Source organism: Myripristis murdjan, chromosome 23 (assembly GCF_902150065.1).
Source record: "Myripristis murdjan chromosome 23, fMyrMur1.1, whole genome shotgun sequence".
NCBI classification, from domain to species: domain Eukaryota; kingdom Metazoa; phylum Chordata; class Actinopteri; order Holocentriformes; family Holocentridae; genus Myripristis; species Myripristis murdjan.
In genome coordinates this window covers 1,297,847-1,320,336 of record NC_044002.1, presented here as the reverse complement: position 1 = coordinate 1,320,336, position 22,490 = coordinate 1,297,847, and the positions used below count along the sequence as shown (strand labels likewise).

The following is a 22,490-nucleotide window of genomic DNA, read 5'->3' as shown; positions in this document are numbered from 1 at the left end:
TCAATGCAATGCTATGAAAATCTCAATATTGTTAATGTACACCACACTCAGGAGATTGAGATAAAGGAGAGGTTGCTCACTATAGTCTGCTAAAATCCATACTAAAAATAACAAAAAGATTATAATACACAGCACTGATACTAGTCAATGTATTTTAATCCATCAAATGAAATATGTCTCATGGATATCCATTCAACACAGATGTAAATTTTCATATTTCCATATAGGTTTTGGACTACACACCAGTTGCTGGAGATGCTAATCTATGGCATACAAAATGACAATTTCCACTTTGTCCTCTATTGCCTTTTTAATATGGACCTTTTTATGTGATCTAACCCTAGCAATGCTGTCATTTAAGCAGTGTGATGTATCATGTAGGCAAGCCCCGCTCTGCTGAAGTGCCCTTGAGCACCACACTTAGGCCTTTTCGACCAAGGAGCTGGTTCCTTTCCGGTTCATGGACTTAATTTTGAAATATTACATAAATAAATTGGTTCATCAACTAGAAACATTGGTTCCCATCAGCAACCAAAAATACCTTAAGTGGGAACTGTGACAAGAGAAATCAAACAGCATGCAGTGGCCTGATAAGAAAACAAAACTGTTGTTTTCCATTTAGATGTCAGTAGAATCCAGGACAAAGATTTCAACAAGTTAAAAAAATTGTAAGAGTACAAGGAGTTCAAAAAGGACCTAGTGAAAAGTGGCACTGTACTGAATAACAAGGGGGAATATTATGAATTCCTCCTGGTGTGCTGGGTAACAAACCAGCAGACTGGGGCTGAACTCAGCCAAGGCAATGCTAGAGTCAGTGGCCAGTGACGCAGTGACAACTCTGTCACAGTGGTTCCACTCCAAACTGGTGCAAACACAGGCTGATTCACTAGTTAGCACCTTGGTTCCAACAATCTTGAACAGAACCAGTTGAAGAACCAGATCTGTCTTGGTCGAAAAGAGGCAACAGAATCCCCACCGGCTCCAGGGTTGCTACTCTGTATCTGACCCTCACCTCTCTGTGGAGGGAGCAAGGCAGGGAGATAGAGGATCACAAAAAGAGCAGTTGTGTGTTGTTTGTGTTAGCGCATTGGCTACAGTACATTATATTATTCATGGATGTTAATGGTTCTCTTGGCTTTGTTTCTCAGATTGCACTATGAGACAGGAAAATGGCTTTTGCATTTGTTTGTTGCTTATCAGATCTTGCCAAAGTATTTAAAAGTTTTATACTATTTTATATCATTTCCTTAAGCCAGTAACAAGTTTGCAACATGTAACCTTATGCTTTGGAAGGGTTCTGTAACAGTGTTTATTTGGATTTGCACATGAGGCTTACAACAACCAGGACTATTTTTAATTTTCTCCTAAACTTAAATACAGTAGGCCTTTAACCTGTATGAAGAAGCACAGTGCATCATCACACAAATACTACCAAAGGACACTGCTTTCCTGGACATAAAATATTCAAGGACCTGATCAGGCCACACAGGTTCAATTGTTTCTTTGTTGTAATATTTACACATGATGAGAGAACACAATGTGTGTGCAATGCTAACACTTTTCTATGTCCTGATATTATATGGGCTATCATTTTCTCCAAAATCAATTAGAGGGGAAAGAAAAATTGCTATTGTTTACAAAAAGCAAATTCTACCTGTAAAATTGTGTGGTGTACTGTATATCTGTATTGATATAATCAAATCTATGTACTGTAGATGTACAACAGAGTATTATGTGGTTGAAAACAAATAAATCTATGAAAAGTACTGTACAAAGTGATATTGTGTATAATGTAAAGAGGACAGGTCTTAGAGGAAAATCAATTGCCAACAGACCAGAATGCAATGCTACCACAAGATACAGTATGTGCTGCACTTGTCGAAGGGGGATCCTAAAAATGCCACAAACTGGCTTAAAATGGTTTATGCCAAAAGAATTTCAACTTGTGTTAAACAAATTAAATTTATTCTCCTTCATTTACTGCTAATTCCTCCCTCGAAAATATTGGTGTATCCCACAATCCATTGTTCCGCCCTGTTCGCTGAATGCAATGAGAATGATGGTGAAAATACATTGTGCATATCCTAGTTTTGACAGTTTCTGCACTTCAGTTTTCCTACTGCTGCATTATTCAAGAGTAGGAAGAGTCAATAGATTCAGTGTTTTAATTAGGAATGCACTGACTGACTCTGATATCGGATATTAGTCCACTATTGACTAAAATAGCTCCACTGGGTATTGGTAATTCTGTTCATTTCAGTTCTATGTTTCTATGTCTACAATCATGAACTATGCCGTGCATCAGCCATGCTGGACGCCAATTTTCGAAATGTAGTGCAGTAGGGGAGGGCTTATAAATATTCATAAAAGAAACACCACCTGATTTGTTGGTTAGGCTGGTTAAGGTTAGGTAATGGGGTTGAGTTAGGCTTACGGTTAGCCAATCAGAGGCAGAATAGGGGCGGGTCTTTCGCTGTCACACTACATTTTGAAAATTGGCACACTGGACCTGACCATTTTGCTTGAAGTCTGGCATGGGGGGAGGTAACAACAAAGCATCAATAGTATGGAGGCATTTCATGCTTGCTATACCAACAAATTAACTGTACAAGGGCCAGTCTTTCCTGCTGCAACTGTCCATGTCCTGGTAAATTCATCAGCTAATACACTTCACCTATCGTTAGCCTCCAGGAGCTAAACTCTAGGCTGCCAGTGGCAGGGCCAACTAGTGCTCATTTTACTAATTTTATTTCTTTAGGTTAGTGAAAGGGTACAACGCTGTGTGTGAGTGGGCTTAGCACAGAGAACTGTGGTGCCAGCTGAGGGGCTGAAATGACCATTACAGAGTGTTGTAGACAGCAGTTCTGTTAATGGATTTGGTGTTAGTGCTAGCTGTGACTAAAGAGCTCATTTGTTAGACAGCAGTTGTGGACTGTGATTGTAATCTGTCCTAATTTGTATGGATGAGAGATTGGTATGATGTGTGTTAAAGAAGGGAAAGGCTGCTGCTGAGCTGTTCTGTTTGTTTTGGCTTTGCCTGCTTGCTCTTCAGAGGACAAATGTGTATTACCTGATTACAAGACCTGCCTGCTTCATTAGCCTGGTATGAATGTTAGAACAGCTCCTCTCTCCTCCTGCAGGCCTGAATTCTCTGGCTCTACCTTGTTATACCTGTCTGTTAACTCCAGTGGTTACCAGACAGGTTTATTTATTGTACATCAGACATTTTGTCACAGGAGGCTCACTGAGTTGCTGGGAAAAAATAACAAGGAAGTGTAGATATCATGCAGCCATGTTGTGTTTTGAGTAAGCATAATGACAATGATCACATACACGACAACCTAGTTGGCTAATAAGCTACAACATATTTATATGTCACACCACTCCCTCTGACTGAAAGTTCAAATTCCTTCTCTTGGGGGACAACAGAACAAGAAATGTAAAAGGTATTCTTGGAGATGTAGTAAATTATCTACTGAGCTATAAGTAGATGACGCAGACTGAGGGAAATGAGTATGCCAAAAAAGTAAATGACAACAGTTTATCACATAAGACCCCTAGAATGGACTGAACACTGTAGATTGATGTGACAGTGGAAAGGTATCAGTTCCCCCCAAAGAAGCTTTGGGGCCTGTGTCAGTGTAGTTGTAGTTTTTCTGAAACAGCTCCTCTTGCAGCTTTGCTAGAGCCATCAGGGGATCCTCCCCAGCATGGGACTCATGCTGGGACATGTAGCCTTGATCAGATCCACTACTTGGATCCTTTTCACAAGGCTCCAGAATCTCTTCCTCCTCCATCTCAACAGGCTGGGAATGGTTGATATCTGATGGAGTGAGGTATTCAACCTGCACGCCTACATGTGGTGCTTCTGGAGAGCTCAAGCTGAGAGATTTCTGTTGGGCTGACATTCTCTGGTCTGTCTGAAGTGCAGGTTGGTTCACAGGCAGGAGGGCATCATCTTCTTGCTCAATGGGAACTGGACCTATGAGTTTCTCCTCAAGGTGGAGCCAGTTCTCAGTCAGTGGTGGTGGACTGTTAAGAACAGGCTCAGCCATGTAGAAAGAACCTATGCCAGGGTTGTGAGGATAAAGGTGAGCTGTAAATACTCCAGCCTGGTTTGATGGATATAGATGTTGATGCTCACAGTTGAGCCTGGGCACAAGCTCCATTATTGACTTTTCATTGCACTCTGGGTTCAGTTTGGGGGTTACAATATGAACACCCTCGCTGTTTTGATTTATTTCTACCTCATGAATGTAGACAGGAGGCCCTTCTCTGATTAGAGGAACACACTCTAGGACTGGTGGAATCTGCAGCTGGTCAATGAGGGGGCTGGAGTCAGCTGTTACCTCCTCCTCGCTGTCCACACACTCCATCTCAAACCAATCAGGATTCTCCAACTGGTACGCTTGGAAGATTTCAATGGCATTCCTAAGGTCTCTACCCGAGGGACAGTTAAAATATTCATCTCCACCAATGCCCTTGATGTGGTTTACTTGACCTGGCTGATATTTCTCAATGTCCAGAATGCGGAAATACAGCTCTTCAAAATGCTTCATCAGCTTGTATTTGACTGCAATGTCAAAAATCGACGGCACGTCTTGTTCGCTACTTACATCATCAAAATACGCAACCATGTATTTGCCCAGCATGCCTGCATGGTGCATGTCAGGTAGAAATAGGTTGAGGAAGGGGGTGAGCATGTCATCGGTAGGGGAGAGTACGTCTTCTCTCAGGACCACCCGACCATGACCACACACGGCTTTCCACTTGGCTTGAACACCACGTGAGCACAGCACCAGGATTTTGTCTGAAGGATTTTTGAGCTGCTGCCGCTGCCACTCCAGCCAGCGGAGACGACCCACGGTGCTGACCAAGCTGGAGTCCAGCATGTCCACAAGCACCTCAGTGCCACACTTGGCCCGGAGGAAGGCGCAGAGCTTCAACACTATGTCCCTGTAGAGGCGGTGGTCTTGGGAGTAGATGACTAGCACTTTGGGAGGTTGTTTAGGTAGAGGTTGTGTCTTTATCCCTTCTCCTGGTTCAACAGTGACAGCGGGTTTGCCTGGAAGTCAAAATGTATTTTGGGCAAAAAGGCACAAATACTATGTCAAGGTATAAACTGTATTATCATAAAACTAGGGTGGTAATTCTGTAACTTTATAGGTATTACTCAGAGACATAAATGAAAATGTACTGCATATTCTACTGACCTGACTTGTGCCTCCAGAGAAAATAAACAATAAATCCAATCACTACACACAGCAAGACCACACCCAGTGGAACAAATGTGTAGGCAGGGACATTTTGTGCGGCATCTGGTGGATTTTCTGTGGGAATCAGAGCAGAGGTTCATGATCAACAATCCTGCTGCTTTACAGTATAAACATAGTAACAACAGAGGCTTTTTAGTAGTGGCACGTATCTCCTACCAACTATACATGGCTACATCAGTGGAGGTTCACTGAAAGGCTGGCTGTATGCACATTATGCCTAAATATATAACAACCAGACAAAGAAATATTATTGTTGATTCTTTGAGTAATGTTTATAAAAGTAAATTATCCAATACAGCAGATTTGATTCTAAATACAGATTATGTAAGACATTAGTCTACTCAAAAACACTGAATTGTGGCTGGACAATCAGCTCACTTTATCTGAACTAACTTGTGGTTTATGTCTTTTTAAAATAGCTAACTATAGCCGGCAAACCAATTTAGCAAAAACAGCTGGTATTGTTTGCATATTTTATACCGTGGTCTGAATAATACCGTGGTGAATACTCTTTTCTTCTTGGCCAGAGGGAGTGCATTAAAACTGTGTATTGCACATTTAGTTCAACTCACTTATATTATTGGTAAATGACCATGGTGTAAGTGGGCTAAACAAAGAGTTGGTGTGCGTTAAACAGTTTTAAGGCATGACACGGGTGAACCACCCTCTGCTCCATGTTGGGTGGTTTTCCAACTCCATGTCGAGCCTTAAAACTGTTTGACGCACACTTACTCGTTGTTTATCCCTTACATAACCAGTCACTACTTATGCTCGCTTCACTATACACTATTGTGCGAATCAGATTTGTTGACAAAAGAGTGACAATTAGCGGTCCAGATTTAACCTTTTCAATAGCTGACAAGCTAACTTTAAAATAGCTTGATCTTTTTCTGTGTATCTAACTACAAAATCTAAAATACAAGTTATCATATATTGCTGGCTGAATCATCACTTCCCAAAGACAGCACAGAAATGACCTGTCTACTACATTATGCTGACAGCCAGGTCATATCCTCTATACCAGCTCAAATAAAGCTGCTGTTGTTTCTGTCATTTTCAAACAGAAACAACATATTCAATGTCCAGTCATTTACCCACCTAGATATATTTGATATCTGACACCAGTGTTCATTTTGTTGACTATGACAACGTTTTTGTCAATGATACTTTATTGACGAAAACTAAACAAAAGCCTTTGTTGACAAAAACCATTGTTGACAAAAACCATGGCTTCATATAATTACATTTTTGTCAACAAATAAGAGACAAAAATGTCAGGACATGAGGGAAGACAACTCTTGACCTCAGTTCAGGGGGGAACAGATGCATGGGCAAACTTTGCTGTTAATCTTACAATATAAATAGCCTTGATACAAAATAAATATTAGATTATAATATTTATATAGATTATAATTTTGTAGTTTTTAATAATTATAGATTGTAATTTTTGTTTTCATCAACTATAACCACCTGAACTTTTGCTGCTAAAATCTCACCTACATCAAAATGCAAATGACTAAAATGGGTTCAATACCTTTCGATATGCTGGGACAAATATTGAAGGTTGCCTTTCGCCGGACACAGTCTTGGCCACATTGCAAAAAAATAGGCTTTATCTGCAACAAAGTAACAGATAATGTTATACCTGAGTTGAGGGTGAAATATTATTATGCAGACTAACAGGAACTGTCAGCTGTAAAATGTAACTTAAAGAAATATTAACAGCAAGCAGTATAATGATTCAAGAATGGATTTTGAAAAACTTACTTCAGCATCATACTGGCAGCAGGATCTTGGCCAGAGTTCAAGACTGAATGTCAAACTCAGTGATGTCTGATTGCTCTGGAGAAAAACATCAAGATTTTATGATGCACATAAATGTACTGGACCTCTTTCATTCTTTTTAATGTAGTTTCTGGGGCCCTGTGAGATTCCTCTGACCTTCTGAATTGAATCCAGATGTGAATCCATTCCCTGTATTTTTAATTGTACATGATGGACCTGTCTGCATTCTTCCCTGGGAGTGACTTTCTCTGGTGTTCATGCCAGTTTGGAACACACAAAGAAATAGCTCAATATGATTTTCAGTCCCCACTGTAGTTTGGCCTTGCAACATTTTCCTATGCCAGACCATAAAAAAGGAAAGGACAAAATATGAGTAGCGTGTGATTCCAAATTAGTGCCAGGTGTGCAACAGTTTGTTAATTGTCACTGTTTTAAATGAGTTAGCTACCCCTCTATTTATGCCTTATTTAACAGGTTAGTGCTGTAGCCAGGACTGGTGTTGGAATTATGAGTCATTTGTCTATTGCTAACAAGGTCATATTTGATATACTGTACATTCTAAACTAGCGTGGGACTAACATTAGCACTGTGTGGTCAGAGCTGGGCTTCATGCCAGGCTTTCTGCAGCTGCTGGGCAGACCAGTAACAAGGACAACATAATGTGCACATTTGATCAAACACCAATCAACCAGTCCGCGTCATGTCAAGTATGTTTTGTTATAGCCTATAGTTGAATCTCTGTCCTGTCAGGGTTCTAAAGCAGAGGTACAGTGATTTATAGTGGGATTTTCCAAGCCTGTCCCATTGACTTCAATATTAGTGAATCGAAGTCTTGCACCAGTGCACATTTGGAATGTTGTCGCTATGACATTTTCTTTCCTCCTTCTTTACATTTTCCTTGTGCTAAGTTTGCATGAGGAACTGCTGGTTGCCAAACTTGATGTTGCTTCCCATAGTTGCTTTTGGTTTATGTTAACCCCTAACAAATGGTGTCTCAGTTCTTTGGAAGGAGGACTACGATTCCCATTTTAGCTTTATCAGTGTGGTTACGTGGTGTTACCTTATTTCAAAGGACATTCTCACTTAGACAATTTAACTGGTAAAGGATTAATCTTTCCAGAGCTCAAATAACTGCTCCAAACATGCTGGGTGTGAGTGCTCTCTAATCAACAACTTTTACTGAAAGGCAGTGCTAAATGACTCAAGAATGGGCACATAGGTAAAAACTGCAAGCTGCAGTATTGTGGATACTGAGTGGCAGGATATAACATGAGTTACCATGAAAATGTCTCTTTGTATCTGAGATACATACATTTTAGCGGTTTAGAAATATAATGAACAGCATTTTGCAAAATCAACAAAAAACAAACAAAAAAAAAAACATAATGCATTAAGAGGCAGGATGCTGAGTTTCCTGTTTTGAGAAAGAATCTGGGGTAGAATAACTAGGGTAAGGTACAAAATGCGGGATGTTGTTACAAGTATATGCAGTAATGTTCTGGGTCAAATCACTGAGAAGGGAAGTGCGTTTATTTTCCATTTGACAGAGCTGACTACACAGCAATTCTTAAAATATAAAACTACTTGAATGTTCACCACAGTGTGTCCTTACCTTGTGTATCTGTTTTGAATGTAGGATATGGGAGCAGGAAACAAGAACTATGTATCTGTTAGCGAATTCATCAGTATTGAAGCTGACAGCGAGCATGGATCCTCCCTGGACCTGAGCCAGGCTTATATTGGGCTGCCAAAGACTTCCTGCAGTGAATTAACAAGCCAGAATGTCACAACATACAGTAGCATGCATGATTTACATACTGTGAATGGAAACTGATGCACTTGTTACTCACCGCTCTCTATACAAAACTTGGTTCTCAGCATTCTGGGGTCTCGGCAGTCTGAGTAAATTAGAATCAGTTAGAGCTTTAATATGAATCACAAACTTGGTTTCAGAGAGGCTATCTATATTTTAAAGGACCATACAAATGATTTTGCATTTGAGTAAATGTATATATATATATATCACATTTCTGCTAATCTCCTCCCAAAATGAGCAGTCGTATTTTAGAACTTTTTCCTACCTTTATACAGCCATTGGCTCGTATTCATGAAAATTAACTTTCAGAGATTTCAAACTTTCTTCACACCACTATTCCATCCCCATAAAAAAATCATCCACATTAGTTTTCCTAAAAGCCGTAGCACTGTTGTGTGTTGATTTGACTTGAAATTGGGTGGAGGGAAACTGTCATCAACGGTGGTTTGTGAGTAGTGATGACTTTGTTAGCCACGAAAGCAGAACTTTAAAAGATGGGTGTTTCATCCAAAAATTATTTGAAAATCAAGGGATTTTGATTATACGCTGTGAAATCTTTAGTACTGCCTCATGATTTGCAAAGCGGTTTCTTGCAATAAAAAATGTGGGGAAAATATAGTAAATGGACCAAATACTCAAAATCACTGGTATGGTACCATATATCTATATCTATATCTATCTATATATAGATATCTATATCTATAATCTATATCTATATCTATATCTATAGATACCCCCCACACACCTTTTTTTTTTTTTTTTTTTTTTTTTTGAGGGGAGCAAAATCCCATTCAGTGTGTTTTCAGTTGATCATTTCTCCCCTGTAATAAGACCAATTGGATTTGTGAGTTATACTGTTGGAATGCCAGTCCTCTTTACAATAGGGTGTAACTGTAAGGATGAGGCAACACAGCTAAACAGGTGGGAAGCACAATATTTTATTCATTTTCTCATTTTGCCATATGCTGTCAATTAAGTGCCAGTTAGGTACACCTGTGAGTGCAATTTAAATTACCAACAGAAGAACATTGAAGGGAATTTTGATTAACTGAAAGGACACTGAATGGGATTTTGAATCAGGCTTTACAATGGTATAAGATGCAACACTATTATTACACTATTGGGTATAAATAAAGGGGAGAAATTATAGACTGAAAAAGCAGTGCAGAACTTTTTTTGCCTAGTTTATATGTGCATATGTACATACACAAACATACATAAATGTGTGTGTGTGTGTTTCTAAATATATATTTAGAATTTCATGTCATTTCTCATAATGTCTACCAAATTAATTGAAAATAAGCCTGCCAAACAGGAAAAATAAATACCCCTAGAAGACATGTAAAGCAAACTCACCAGGGACAATGATATTTTTGCTGAGGTCATAGTTGGTGTGGCCCTGCTCTGGTTTGGGGATGTTGACAACAGAGACCAGATATTCCTGACCAGGGTGAACTAACACCATGTCTGCAGAGAAAGACCACTGCAACAACAAAATCATGGCATTTGTGACCTAAAGTGACATTAAACTTTTATCATATTAATTTAATATAAGTTATTACAGAGGCAAATGGTAAATTGATACAGCAAAGGTAAATTAGAGTTACAGCATGTTTAGTGGAGGCAAACATGAAAAGGCATGTAGAATGCAATTTTTATTGGGAGAAACCCACCTTTTCCACTGCAGGATTCCTCGGTGGTAATGTATCTCTGAAAATATATCGAACACACAGGTTCTGGTTGGTGGCTACCACTAGAACATGGAGCTCAGTGGCATTCAGGAAACAAATACTACCTGAAGAGACAAAGTGATCAGTCAAGTCACGCCTGGAATGACTCATGTACACTCAGAACAAAGTCAAGTACAAATTCAAGTGGCCACTGAGTGTATGTTGGCCAAAGCTTTAAAGAAAAAATATGCAACATGCTCAAATAAATTTAAGTTCATTTCAAGTATCTATCACCTCATTATTGGTTGAAAGTTTCAAGTACATCTTCTGAAAGTTTTTTTTTTTTTTTTTTTTTTTTTTTTTTTAATTTGAATGATCCCAGTGGGGAGACTGGGTCATTGCAGCAGCAAATAGCAATAGCTAACAGCAAAAGAAGAAATGGATACAAACGACAGAGCAAATGGAGGCTTTATAAACATACACAACTGTCAAAGCAAACACAGAAATCAGAAATATTATGCTAATTAACATTAATGAATGAAGATGAAAAACAGACTGAAGTCCAGTTTTAAGGTGACAGTGTCAGCAGAACTTACTGAGACAGAAAGGCTATGTGAGAACTGTGCATCATAGGTGAAGAATTATTTAAAAAAAAAAAAAAAATCAAGAATCAAACAACAGTATCTGTGGCTCTGAAGTAGAATTCTACAGCTTTTCCATGTCTTTTCCTGACTCAGCCACAGCACTTCCATGGCTGAAAGATGCTCCTCCTTTCTGTTGTGCTAATGTTTTTCTGTCAGCTCGACTTCCTGATGTGATAAATGTGCATGTGAAAATTTATTATTCCTGCCTGGAATACACCTCCAACTTCCAGGGTATTACAGAAAATCCTTGTCCACACACATCCTAAAGATGTTCTCACAGAGCTAACCCACCGTCGTCCTGTAATCTCCAGCGGGCGACCAACACAGGCACCAGGTCTCCTCTCTCATTGCGCCTGGTGTGCACGGCCACCTCCAGACCCTCCGGAGCACTGGGTGTGTACTTGCTCCGATCCAGCCAGTTTTCGTCCATGCAGTTACCTTAGAATGACAGAGTTCCATGGCACGATTACAACAACACATACCCTGCCTTAAAGAGCTGCTGACTGTTGGCTTCCACAGTTTTACATCATGATGTTCTAAATGCTATCTATGAAGCCCCTGAAGGATCTTAGTGAGATTTTTTTTCCCCGTTCCCTCGCAGTATGTTTTGGTTTCTCTTGCAAGAAATTTTACGTTCCCTTGTAATAGTTTTGTGTTACCTTGCAAGACTTTTCTACCTCAGTTCCTTCTGAGCCCCATGTCCATTTCCACTCAGCTTCTCCCCGCGCAACACTACAGCATCCCAGTACTGAATGTGACTTTGAACTGGGCATTTGAGCTGGGCATTATTTTATTGAATGTTATTGCTTATTAGTATTTGTTGGGTATTTTCAGTATTTAATACATGTTTGCTTAGTTATTGTGCTTTTATGGGTTATGTACAAGGCCTTATGTATTGGGTGGAATGCCACCCACGGCTGGTATCAGAATGATTCAGTGTTTGTCAGACCGTGATGAAACCAAGCGAGCAAAACTTCCTGGATCTTCCTGGTTTGTTGTACTTTCACCTGCCCCAGTAAACAGCCAGCACAGCCATGTACTATTTCTTTGTTCCCTTGTTGACTGTTAGTGAGTTCATTCTTTCTCAGCTTAAATATCATGTACAGAGTGTAAACAGACAGCTGCCATGACGACCTAACCCTCAAAATGAGGTGAACATCTGGAAACAAAAACTGATTTAATGAAGGTAGAGTATCATGTGCACTCACTTGTCTTGACTGTACAATCCAAACCCTACGGAAAGAAAGGAAGACATGAGTAAGAAAATACAGTCATGTAGAATATACAACAACAAAAACAACATCAATAATATTAACTATTATTTACATACACATATGTAAATACATACACGCATATATGCATACCATACCAAGTATTTGTGTGTGTGTGTGTGTGAGAGTGAGAGAGAGAGAGAGAGAGAGAGAGAAAATACATTAAAAAAAAACAACAACAACAACAAAAAAACACGAATAACAAATTACCACCGTTATACACCACCAAAAAAATAAACTAAAAATAAAATTAAATTGAAAATAAATACAAAATAACACTGACATGTCACTAATCAGCATACAGGCCAGTTCTTACATTAATAAGTCCATATTTTAGGCCACGAGGTCTGTAATGTGAACAGGGAGCCTCGTACTTGAGACCAGAAGCCGTGTCCTACCTGCTGGGAGCAGTTGTGACGAGGCCATTTTAAGACGTCCGCTCCCGACGACAGGGACACGAACACGACCAACAAACCTGCCAGGTGAAGCCTCATTTCTTCTCTATTAATATTATCCCGGTGTCAAGTCCCACGCTACAAACTATTCCTCGAGCGTATCAAACCATTTCAACCAACTTTGAAAATCGCTGCGGTCAAAACGAGAAACATGATAACATCATGAAAGCGACGCTGTTAATGATTACTGTCAAACTTCCTGCTGTTCATGCAGATGTCAAGCCCTTTACGATAACTAGCGCGCTGCGTTCATGTCACATGGGAACACAGGTAATTACGTCAAAACTCTGTACAAGAAGAGGACACTGTTGGAAGTTTTTCCATTTTAGTAGAGCCTCTGTCATTTCACACTTAAAACACTTGCATTTAGCTAGTGTTGCATTTGACTTCAAGTGATCTAATCAGCGTTAATGTCTTCATTTTTTCCTAAATAGCACGTGGACCCAGACTTCAGTAAGTTGGATAAGTTGGTAATGGTATTTGTCAGCATGAGACGTCGTCTCTCGTTTTCCCGTGACACGTAAAAGCAGCATATGTAATCCTTTCCCTTGTGTGGGAGGCAGTCCGGAGACATAGTTTTCCTGTTATTTTCTGAATAAAACAGAGTACAGAAGCGTGTTTTCTTAGACTGGAGTTTGTATCAGAAACATAAGCCCTTTATCCTCTGTCATAATTGTGAGGTAGGCCTAAGCTAACTATCTCACCAAAGAACTTATGACGGAGGTGATGCTGCGTGCGCGCAGGTGGCTTATTTGTGTGTGAACGTGTATAATTGTAGATCATCTCTGTGACATTTGCCAGGCTACGTGTGCAGACTACGCACAACGCTGCGAGCCTGAGTCTGACAAACAAGTGATTCTGTAGGCTACACTACTGAGTGCTTGAAAAGCGACCTGCCCTGCGTTCCAATACCCATACTACCATACTATTTAGTAGGGAAAAAAAGAATTAGTATGTCCCAATACATACTAAACTACATACTTTGTAAGGGCAGCTGCAGTACATATTAAAAGTAAAAAGTATAAGTATGCGATTTGGAACGCAGGGGTGCTGTCCCAAACCAAGGCGGAAATCAAACTGAATTAAATGGAGTTGCTGCGTCACGCGTCTTCCGCGAAAAGCAGGATCACAACCACACCACACCGCATTTATCAATACCAGTGTCATAAAACATCCTCATCAAAAAGATCATCCAGCTTTTCCAGGTGAATATAAGACATAAAGGTATGGAAAGCACCACACCTTGCCGTGCCCAGGTGAGATCCATGAACACCTCAGATTTAGCTCGAGAAAAGTTCAAAGGCCTACAAAATAAATAACCCCCCTGTTACCTTCAAATTTGATAATTTTTTTTAAACAACCATGGTAAGTTTCACCCCAGTAAATCAAACATCCAGAGAATGATTTTAATTTAAAAAAAAAAAAAATATATATGTTATTCAAGTTTATGTCTCAGGTACTTTGTGTCTTGTTGATTACTTTAACAGCTCTTGAAATAATCCCCCACCCACTCTTACCCATCAAAGTTCTTGTGGGAATTATATTTTTCCCTCCCAAATGTCATATGAACTGTCAGTTGCTCTGGCCCTACTACAGTTGTGGTTAAGTTAGGTGAGGGGCCGAAAGCAGAGGAAGGTTTTTGAGGACTAAAAATGGAATGCTATAGTTCCTCAGTGTCATCCAAAACAAATAAAACAACTGTTTCTAAAATGTTGAAATTTCTTAAATGTTTTATACTGTTAAAACAGCCTGAGGTCAAATTGACTCCAATGAAACACAGATAAAGTCATTAAATATTAAGAAAAAATTATGTTAATTGTATATTTAGAGACATTAAATATTGAATGGTGTCAATTTGAACCCAAAGATAATAGGAGGGTTAAAGCACCCACAGAACATAAGTGAGCACTGACTGAAGTAGAGGGGGAATACACTGGGAAATGTTCATTTTCCATATCAGTGTTTTTTCGGAAAGTGGTGAATTAGCCTTTTTCCTGGTCAAACTATTCGCTCACCAGCCATGATTGTATTTGGTATCTTCACAGAGCCATTCAAGTTCTGTGGGTATGTTTCTGCATGGGTACTACTGGAGTCACATGCATGTTGTCCTATGCACCACCAGGTGGCAAGTCAAGACCATCATCGAAAATGCATTAGTTGAACGTTCCATAGGCCACTGCAGTCAGTGCAGTAGAGTGGGTTTCAAAGTTGGCTCTCATTAAACACATGGCCACATTTGAAGTGATATTGCCTGAGGTGCCCCGATATGAAAAGATGTTTAGATGACGCCGTTGCATAATGACAAATGGATTCAAAGTGAGTCAGTTAGTTAGTTTTGTTTTGTTCAACAATCAAAAGTAATGCACAGCCCACATAAAAGGCACACATTAATTAAAATCAAGGACAACACAAAGAGTTTTCAAAATGTATTTCTAATGTGGTCCTCTTTCCTCTGACCCCATATGGTGATGTTAAAATAATGTTAAAATAATCTTATATTAAAAAAGTCACTTCTTTGTGAATTATAGGAAAATCAAACTTGTCTTCATTTTGCTGGGGAAGCCCATCAAGTACCCCTCAGTGTCTCCCAGACCCCACTTTGAAAACCACTGATTTAGATCAGATCACTGACATGATGAGTTTCTCTTCTATTCAGTTAATAAGATAAATTATTAATCCTGTACGAGTTTTATTCCTGCATGCTGCCATTTAAGAATGTTCTATATTTATCTTGTCATTACTGACATGGTCCTGCAGCTTACACTGAAATTAAACCCTGCTTTCTCACACTTAAGCCCTATTCATAACCACCCATCACCACATCAAACAAAAACGAATCCTTTATATCCCATCCCACACTGTCCTGGCACCTGGTCCCGTCAGCTTGATCTGCAAATGCCTAAAAGTTAAAACACCCACAGCCTGCAGAGAAAGTGAAATATGATGGTGGGTGTAGTTGGAAGCCAGGCTGATTGACAGGCAGAGTGTGAAAGCTCAGTAACAGTCATGGATCAGTGTGCTGCTAAAGCAGAGGAGGCGACCACAGAGCAGGGCTTTCTCCATGGGGGCCGAGGCAAACAGCAGATAGCTTAGCGCTGATATCAAATGTGGAAATTGTGCATGCTGTGTTTCATGAGGGCTACCCTCAGTGGATCCAGGTGTCCACACTGATGTTATGGCAGCATGGACAGAGATTAGGCCTGCCCAAGAGAAGACAAAGCTTCTTTTCAAGGGACGGTGAGATTATGGACAGTGTGTGAGAATGTGTGGGTAGACGTGTGAGCCGCTATCTTATGCTTACTGAAATGTCTGACAGGAATCCTTGCATGTTTGCTGGAGACGCTAGCTGATGAACTGTACCATGCCACCACCATGCTACAGAGTCTAGCTGGGATGCATATGTGTGAGAGAGAGAGAGAGAGAGAGAGAGAAAGAGAGAAAAAAAGAAAGAGAGAGAGAGAGACTATTTAATTCTCTGGCTTTGTTAAAAAAAAAAAAAAAAAAGAGGCAAATGTGAAGAAAATGTAAGAAAAACGCATGAATCAGGGAAAAGGAATTTAAATCTGCCCCCTATGTCATATTCTCACGCCGAAAGCATGAGAATATGAGATAATCATCTATTTTTCATTGTTACTGAGTGCTGGATGCTCCTTTAGCCTCCTTCCCCTGTCAAACATTCACAAAAGTAACTGCCTTAATCCACTCAGATTATTACAGGTGCATACATACAGCGAGCCAGTATCCAGCATTCACTTACAATGAGAGGAAGATAGCACCACCACTGTCCTGCAAGACAGCTAGGGGTAAAATGAGATCATTTTTTCAAAATGCATGAACATGAAAAATGTGATAGAAAATGATCTTACTATAAACTGGGCAATCCTCTAGCAAAAGTGCAAAAATAGTGGCATCTACAGCCAGCATGCATGGTTTCACTTCAGCTCACTGTAACTGCAAAACTGTCTGCAGCTGGCACCCACTGGGCTACACTGCTGCAGAGCTGCGCCCTTAGAGCCATCATCTGTAGCTGGACTGTTGCAGAACTCTTTAACCACAGATGCATTTGTTGGTAGCATCTGTGCACCTGTGTTTAGCCTACGTATGATGTTTCACATTATGATTGGTTACGCCATTTCCATGCATGTGATGACTCCACAGACAGCTGTTTGCTTTCTTGTCAGTTAGTCTTGTGTCCGTTTGTCAGGTTAAAACATTGTATGTAAGACTACATTTAGCCTGCAGATAGATTTATAAATAATATCCAACGAATTCAGCTAAAAATTAGGTAGTGATAGCTAACTTTATAATATGATTTTATCATCAAAAATTGGAAAATTCTCCATGCAAAAGAGGAAAACCTTTTCTAAACTCAGTTTTCCCAGAATTTGTGTCACTTCATATTGGCACTGCATGGGTGATTACAAATCAGCTGACTGATTAGAAACCAGACTGACCTGAGAATGCATTTTTTTTTATTATGTTAAATATGTGTGGTATACAGTGGGTTTGTATTGTCACTTATGAAAATGAAAAGACCCCAGGAAGAATAGCTGATGCTATGCAAAAGCTAATGGGGATCTTAATAAACTAAACTAAACTAAACTGGCCAATTAGATCAAAGTCATATAATAAAATATCATATACATAGCACAAGGCTTAAAATAAATAAATAAATAAATAAACTTTAAAAAGTAATGAGTCAAACATGACTTTGCTCCATAAACCTCCAAGCAAGGCTCCTCAGGTCAGGTGGCATAATTATCTTTGTTAGCCATGATATCATGTCTGAGAAGTCGTGCAAGGAGAGAAACAGTAGGTTCATTGTAGCTCAGCCTTTGGGAAACACTGAGGTGCTCAACGAGCTTTGACAGGCTAATTCCCTGACTGAGAAACAGCATGTGAAGCTGGACAGGCTGGGTTCAGGTTATCCAGGAAAAGCCAAAAATGGAAAATTGGAAAATAAAGAAGTTGATTTTTCTTCCTCCAATTACAGATAATTTGAGCCATTTGCTGTTCAATAGTGGCTAGAGCTGACATGCAGCGGTGACTCTACATGCCTTTAGCGTCTCTGCACATCAGACATCAGATGAAGCCTTTGAGACTCCTAAAAGCAGGTTAGCACTGGAACCTAAGAGGGAGAAGCACAACATTTTTACACTCTCTTTTTGCCTAATCTATTGAGTAGAACTGACGAAGCTACAGTGCATCCAGAAAGTATTCAGACCCCCTTCACTTTTTCACTTTTGTTATGTTGCAGACTGATGCCACAATTGTTTAAATTATTTTTTTCTCTCATTAATCTATACTTAGTACCCCACAATGACAAAGTGAAAACAGAATTGAAGAAATTTTGGCAAATTTATTAAAAATTTCTCAAAATTTTTAAATTTTGGTTCATCTATTGACTTGACTTGGCTGTAACTGACAGAAGGCAGGGACTAACTTAACGGCATTAGCTGTTGGTTGATTTTATTATCATTATTATACAGGAAAATCCTGCAGATACAAGAAAAGCAGAGAGCAGAAGTAAGACGCCCCCTCTTGTCTCATGTCAGCTCTTGCAGTGTTCCCAATGTTTCACAGTGATTAATTAGTTTATCCACTGAATTAGAAGTTGTTTCCATCATCATGTGGAACTGAAAAAATGCAGCCATGCTGGAATTGTCCTTTTAAAGGTCTAATAAAGGACTGTGTGCTTACATAGCTTGTTTTTTGAATGCAAAATATATCAGTGTCCATTTTTCCAAAGTCTTCCTCAAATGCTCTCCATTCATCATTGTAGACATGCACAAAAGCCTGTGATCAAATTGAAACCAAACACAGAGGAGTGTTGGCTGAACATTCTAGCATTTCTTTAACGAGTTCCATGTCACAATGTCTCGTTAAAACCAACATTTCAGATTGTAATCTTGATAAATGAAGGCCATTTTGCTTCCACTGTTTCATTTGACCATTAAGCTGGCATGTGTGGTCTAAATCAAAGGGTTTTTTTCTTTGGTGGCTAAACTGTTTTAATCTAACCAGCAAGAATCTGAAGGGGAGAATGAGATAAGTGCATTTGGCTGGGAACATGGTTTCAGGCCACACAGACAGAAAGGGGACACATAGGGAGACTTGTTATGTAATCACTGTACTTCTCTCCAGAAAAGAAACCACTAATATCCTGATTCACAAAGGCCACATCTGAAGCCTGCTATATTGATAGTTTTCAGGCTGATTCAATAGAAAATTAAAGGTTACAGGTGCAGGCAGAATTATCGACCTAAGAACAAAGCTTCATGGATTTCAAAGACCGGATCGACTCACACACACACCCAATCACTCACTGGGGTTTTATGATGAGTATAGTGTCAGTTTAGTAATGCTGAGAAATAATGTTGGCTTCACCCTTGCACAAATTCACTTGATTTCTCACAAAAACATGGGAAGAAAAGATGAGTGACTTAGCAAGAAATGACCCAAACATAAGCAAGAAATTATTTTTTAAACATCACAAGAAAATGAAAATATATTTCAATTAAACAAGATAATTACCCCAAATGTTGTTGGGAAAAAAAGAAATAAAAACAATGAAAATTAAACATCTATTTTTTTTAATTTATTTATTTATTTATTTTTTGTTATTTTATTTTATTTTATTTTATGAAATGAAATGAAATGAAACCTTTCAAAATTATTACCTGCCTAGCTCCTGGGTTTCAAAGGATTAATCGAAAAAGATAATCTGGTTTTGGAACTACACAACTTAGTGAGTCGGGAAAAAGATCCTTTGATCCTATTAAAATGAAATGTTACATGTTGAGTTATATATTGAGCAGCTGGTAATTTACAGGGGGATTATTCAGAAATACTGTTGGGATAACTTTTTGGGCTAATCAGCATTGAAGGGGTATGGTCACAGGTTTCTGCAATGGACACAAAAATCATATTCAGTGTTGCTGTCATTTTATTTTTAATTTGACCAGAATAATTTTATAAATTCCATTGTACAACATTCCAAATGATTTCATATGATTTTTTTTATTGTGATGCCCCCCTGTGATGCCCCCTTGAACAACATCCAGCTGAGGCTAACCGCGATCAAGGCCACACATGGAACTGATTTTGAGACAGTTGCAGGTAACAGATTGGGTCCAGGGTTGGGTTGCAGGTTCGGGTCCGATACCAATTTTTTAAAACTGGATCTGAGCAGGACTCTAGTCATCGCCACACATTAGTGGGTCAAAGTTCACCAAATTTGAATTCTAGGCAAAGCTGTTGAGTGAATTCATTTTACTGCCTGCTGTGATCTCCCATGATTCCACTGATTGTAGTGATTTCACTAAAATGAATTGAATTTGCAGCAAAGTATCACTCTCATTTATCCTTGTGTGACTGCAGCTAATATAACCCCCAGCTGCAGAGCTCTGCTCTCTCCTGACTGCCTTCTTGTTGTGTTAAGGAACAACAAGGTAGGTTCTCTTTCTTTGGCTCTCTCTCTCTGATACTCTGAATGAAAACTTTGTCTCCTTGACATTTGGCAGCACTGGAAAAAAACAAAGTCAGCCAAATTTACTCCCAATCAAACATTTTTTCTATCTTTACACAATGATTACTGGCTGTTCTCACAGCACCATAATAAACTTATGTTGCTGGTCTGAGTCAGGCCTCATGTGTCAGGAGTCAACACAGCCTAACAAAATGTTGTCTCTGAAACAGATTGAAGACAAATAATGTAAATGTTAAATGCTCCTCCCTTAAAAGGGATTATGTGACAGTATGGAATGGGTATTTTCATGTGTTTGTCATGTTAGAAACTTAGCTAACAGTTAACTTTATGACAGTAAAAAACCGATGCTGGAGTTAAGGTTAGTGTTGAAGTTAGATTTAGGCAGCTCAAGCAATTTGTTAAGGCTAGGCTCAGGTATTGGTCATGGTTAAAGCAAAATTAAACTTTGGTGTTGGTTGTATAATCCACATATAGTCCACATGGTGGTGAAATCTCCTCATTAGTTTCTCTGCGCTCCCCTCAGCTGCTAATCCACAATACTGTACCTCTGGCTCTCCATTCACTTCCATAGTGCATCAAACTGCTGTCAAAATGAAACTTTTAGTGCATTATGACAATGTAAAAAACAAGTCCTGAAATAAATGTCTGTCCTTTTATTTTCCAGCTGAACTGGGAGTAAATCCAGCAGGTAGTGTCAGCAGGAAACGTCCTCATAATAACCTTGTGCCAGGAGGAACAAGCTGACAGTACTGTCACAAATTGTAATCACACACAAATAATGGATACTAGCAGTCCAGAGGAGCACAGAGCAGCTGATGAGGATATTTCACCATCATGTGGACTCATATCACACCGAGGGAACTAGAGTGCGGATCCGGCCACATATTTTTGTGTGAACCCGACCCGAGACAGGAGCATAGTAAACGAGCACCACCCAAACCCGACAAGCATTTTTTTGTGTGTGTGTCTGAATCCGATGCGAGCAGCAGATTTTGCCTGTCCTCCATCACTAGGTAACATTTGTTGCCTGAAAGAGCCTACGTGTTGCCATCAGTGTCATCATGTAAACCCCAGGACCATACAGGAAGTTGGCCAGAACAGACAGTAGGTCCATCATTTCTAGTTATTTTACACTGGAGTTTCACTAAAATAATGCAGATGTGACCAAGCCTGACCCAAACCCAAACAGAATCTCTAAATTTTTGTCTGAACCCAACCCAACCAGTTGGGTCCCATCACGTCCCAACAGGTCCTGACGGGCTCCAATGGGCTCCAGTGGGCTCAGGTCAGGTATCCACGCACATGGGAACTACACAACCTAACACTCTACCAAAGTTTAAATTTCCTTTAAGTAAGAAAAGATTTCTCTGGAAATTAATAGTGGGCTTTAAGCAGAGCAAGACAATGTTCTGCTTAAAGCCCACTAATAATTCCATGAGTTCGGAACTGGACTTGGATTGACGGAGATTAAGGTAAGTGAATACACCCTCCACTCCCCCAGCCTACACAACCTTTTGCACATCACACTGCTGTCTGTTTCCAGCTGAGTCCTCTCCACCCAGTCCTTTACTGTTGAGGAACTATTTTCTCTCACTGCTAATGCACAGCACGCCTGGCATCCCTGGCATTCTGATACCAGGCTGCAAAGGTTGTGACCTGCTAAGTCAGATACTTGATGGCCTTTCTTCCACATCTCTGCTGACTAAAGTAACCTCTAGTCCTCTGACTTGGTAGTTAAGATTGCCTGCTGGGGGGAACGTGCCAGGACAATTACAACCCAATCCCCATGTCTGTGCCCATCTCTCAAGCTACCCCCGCCCTGCTCTGGCATCCTCTCACATATCTCCCTCTTTCTACATTACATTGCCCTCCAATACATTCCTAGCATACTTGCCCTGCACAGGGTTATTCGTGCCATAGTGCAGGTAAATGAGACGGTAAGTGGTAGATGACAAACATGCCATATCTCAGCGCTGACTTTCCCCTTATCACCGGTCGAGAAATAGCTGGAGTCTTTGTGGATGGCAAAGAGGAATGCTGGCGGTGTGCCGCTCGCCACAGCCTTGAATGGCCCAGGTTATCTT

The 22,490-nt window shown here is 39.8% G+C and overlaps 1 protein-coding gene across 1 annotated transcript; it reads right to left on the bottom strand.

The window, feature by feature from the left end:
• Positions 1–1,512: 1,512 nt before the first annotated feature.
• On the bottom strand, positions 1,513–13,134 carry il17ra1a (interleukin 17 receptor A1a). The gene is made up of 11 exons (XM_030046069.1): positions 12,861–13,134; positions 12,400–12,424; positions 11,483–11,629; positions 10,551–10,672; positions 10,234–10,360; positions 8,912–8,959; positions 8,674–8,819; positions 7,044–7,118; positions 6,811–6,892; positions 5,214–5,330; positions 1,513–5,065 (listed from the first exon to the last, which is right to left on the bottom strand). The coding sequence occupies exons 1-11, from the start codon at positions 12,954–12,956 to the stop codon at positions 3,558–3,560; spliced, it is 2,493 nt and encodes an 830-aa protein (XP_029901929.1). The 5' UTR covers positions 12,957–13,134; the 3' UTR covers positions 1,513–3,557.
• Between the last annotated feature and the right edge of the window lie 9,356 nt (positions 13,135–22,490).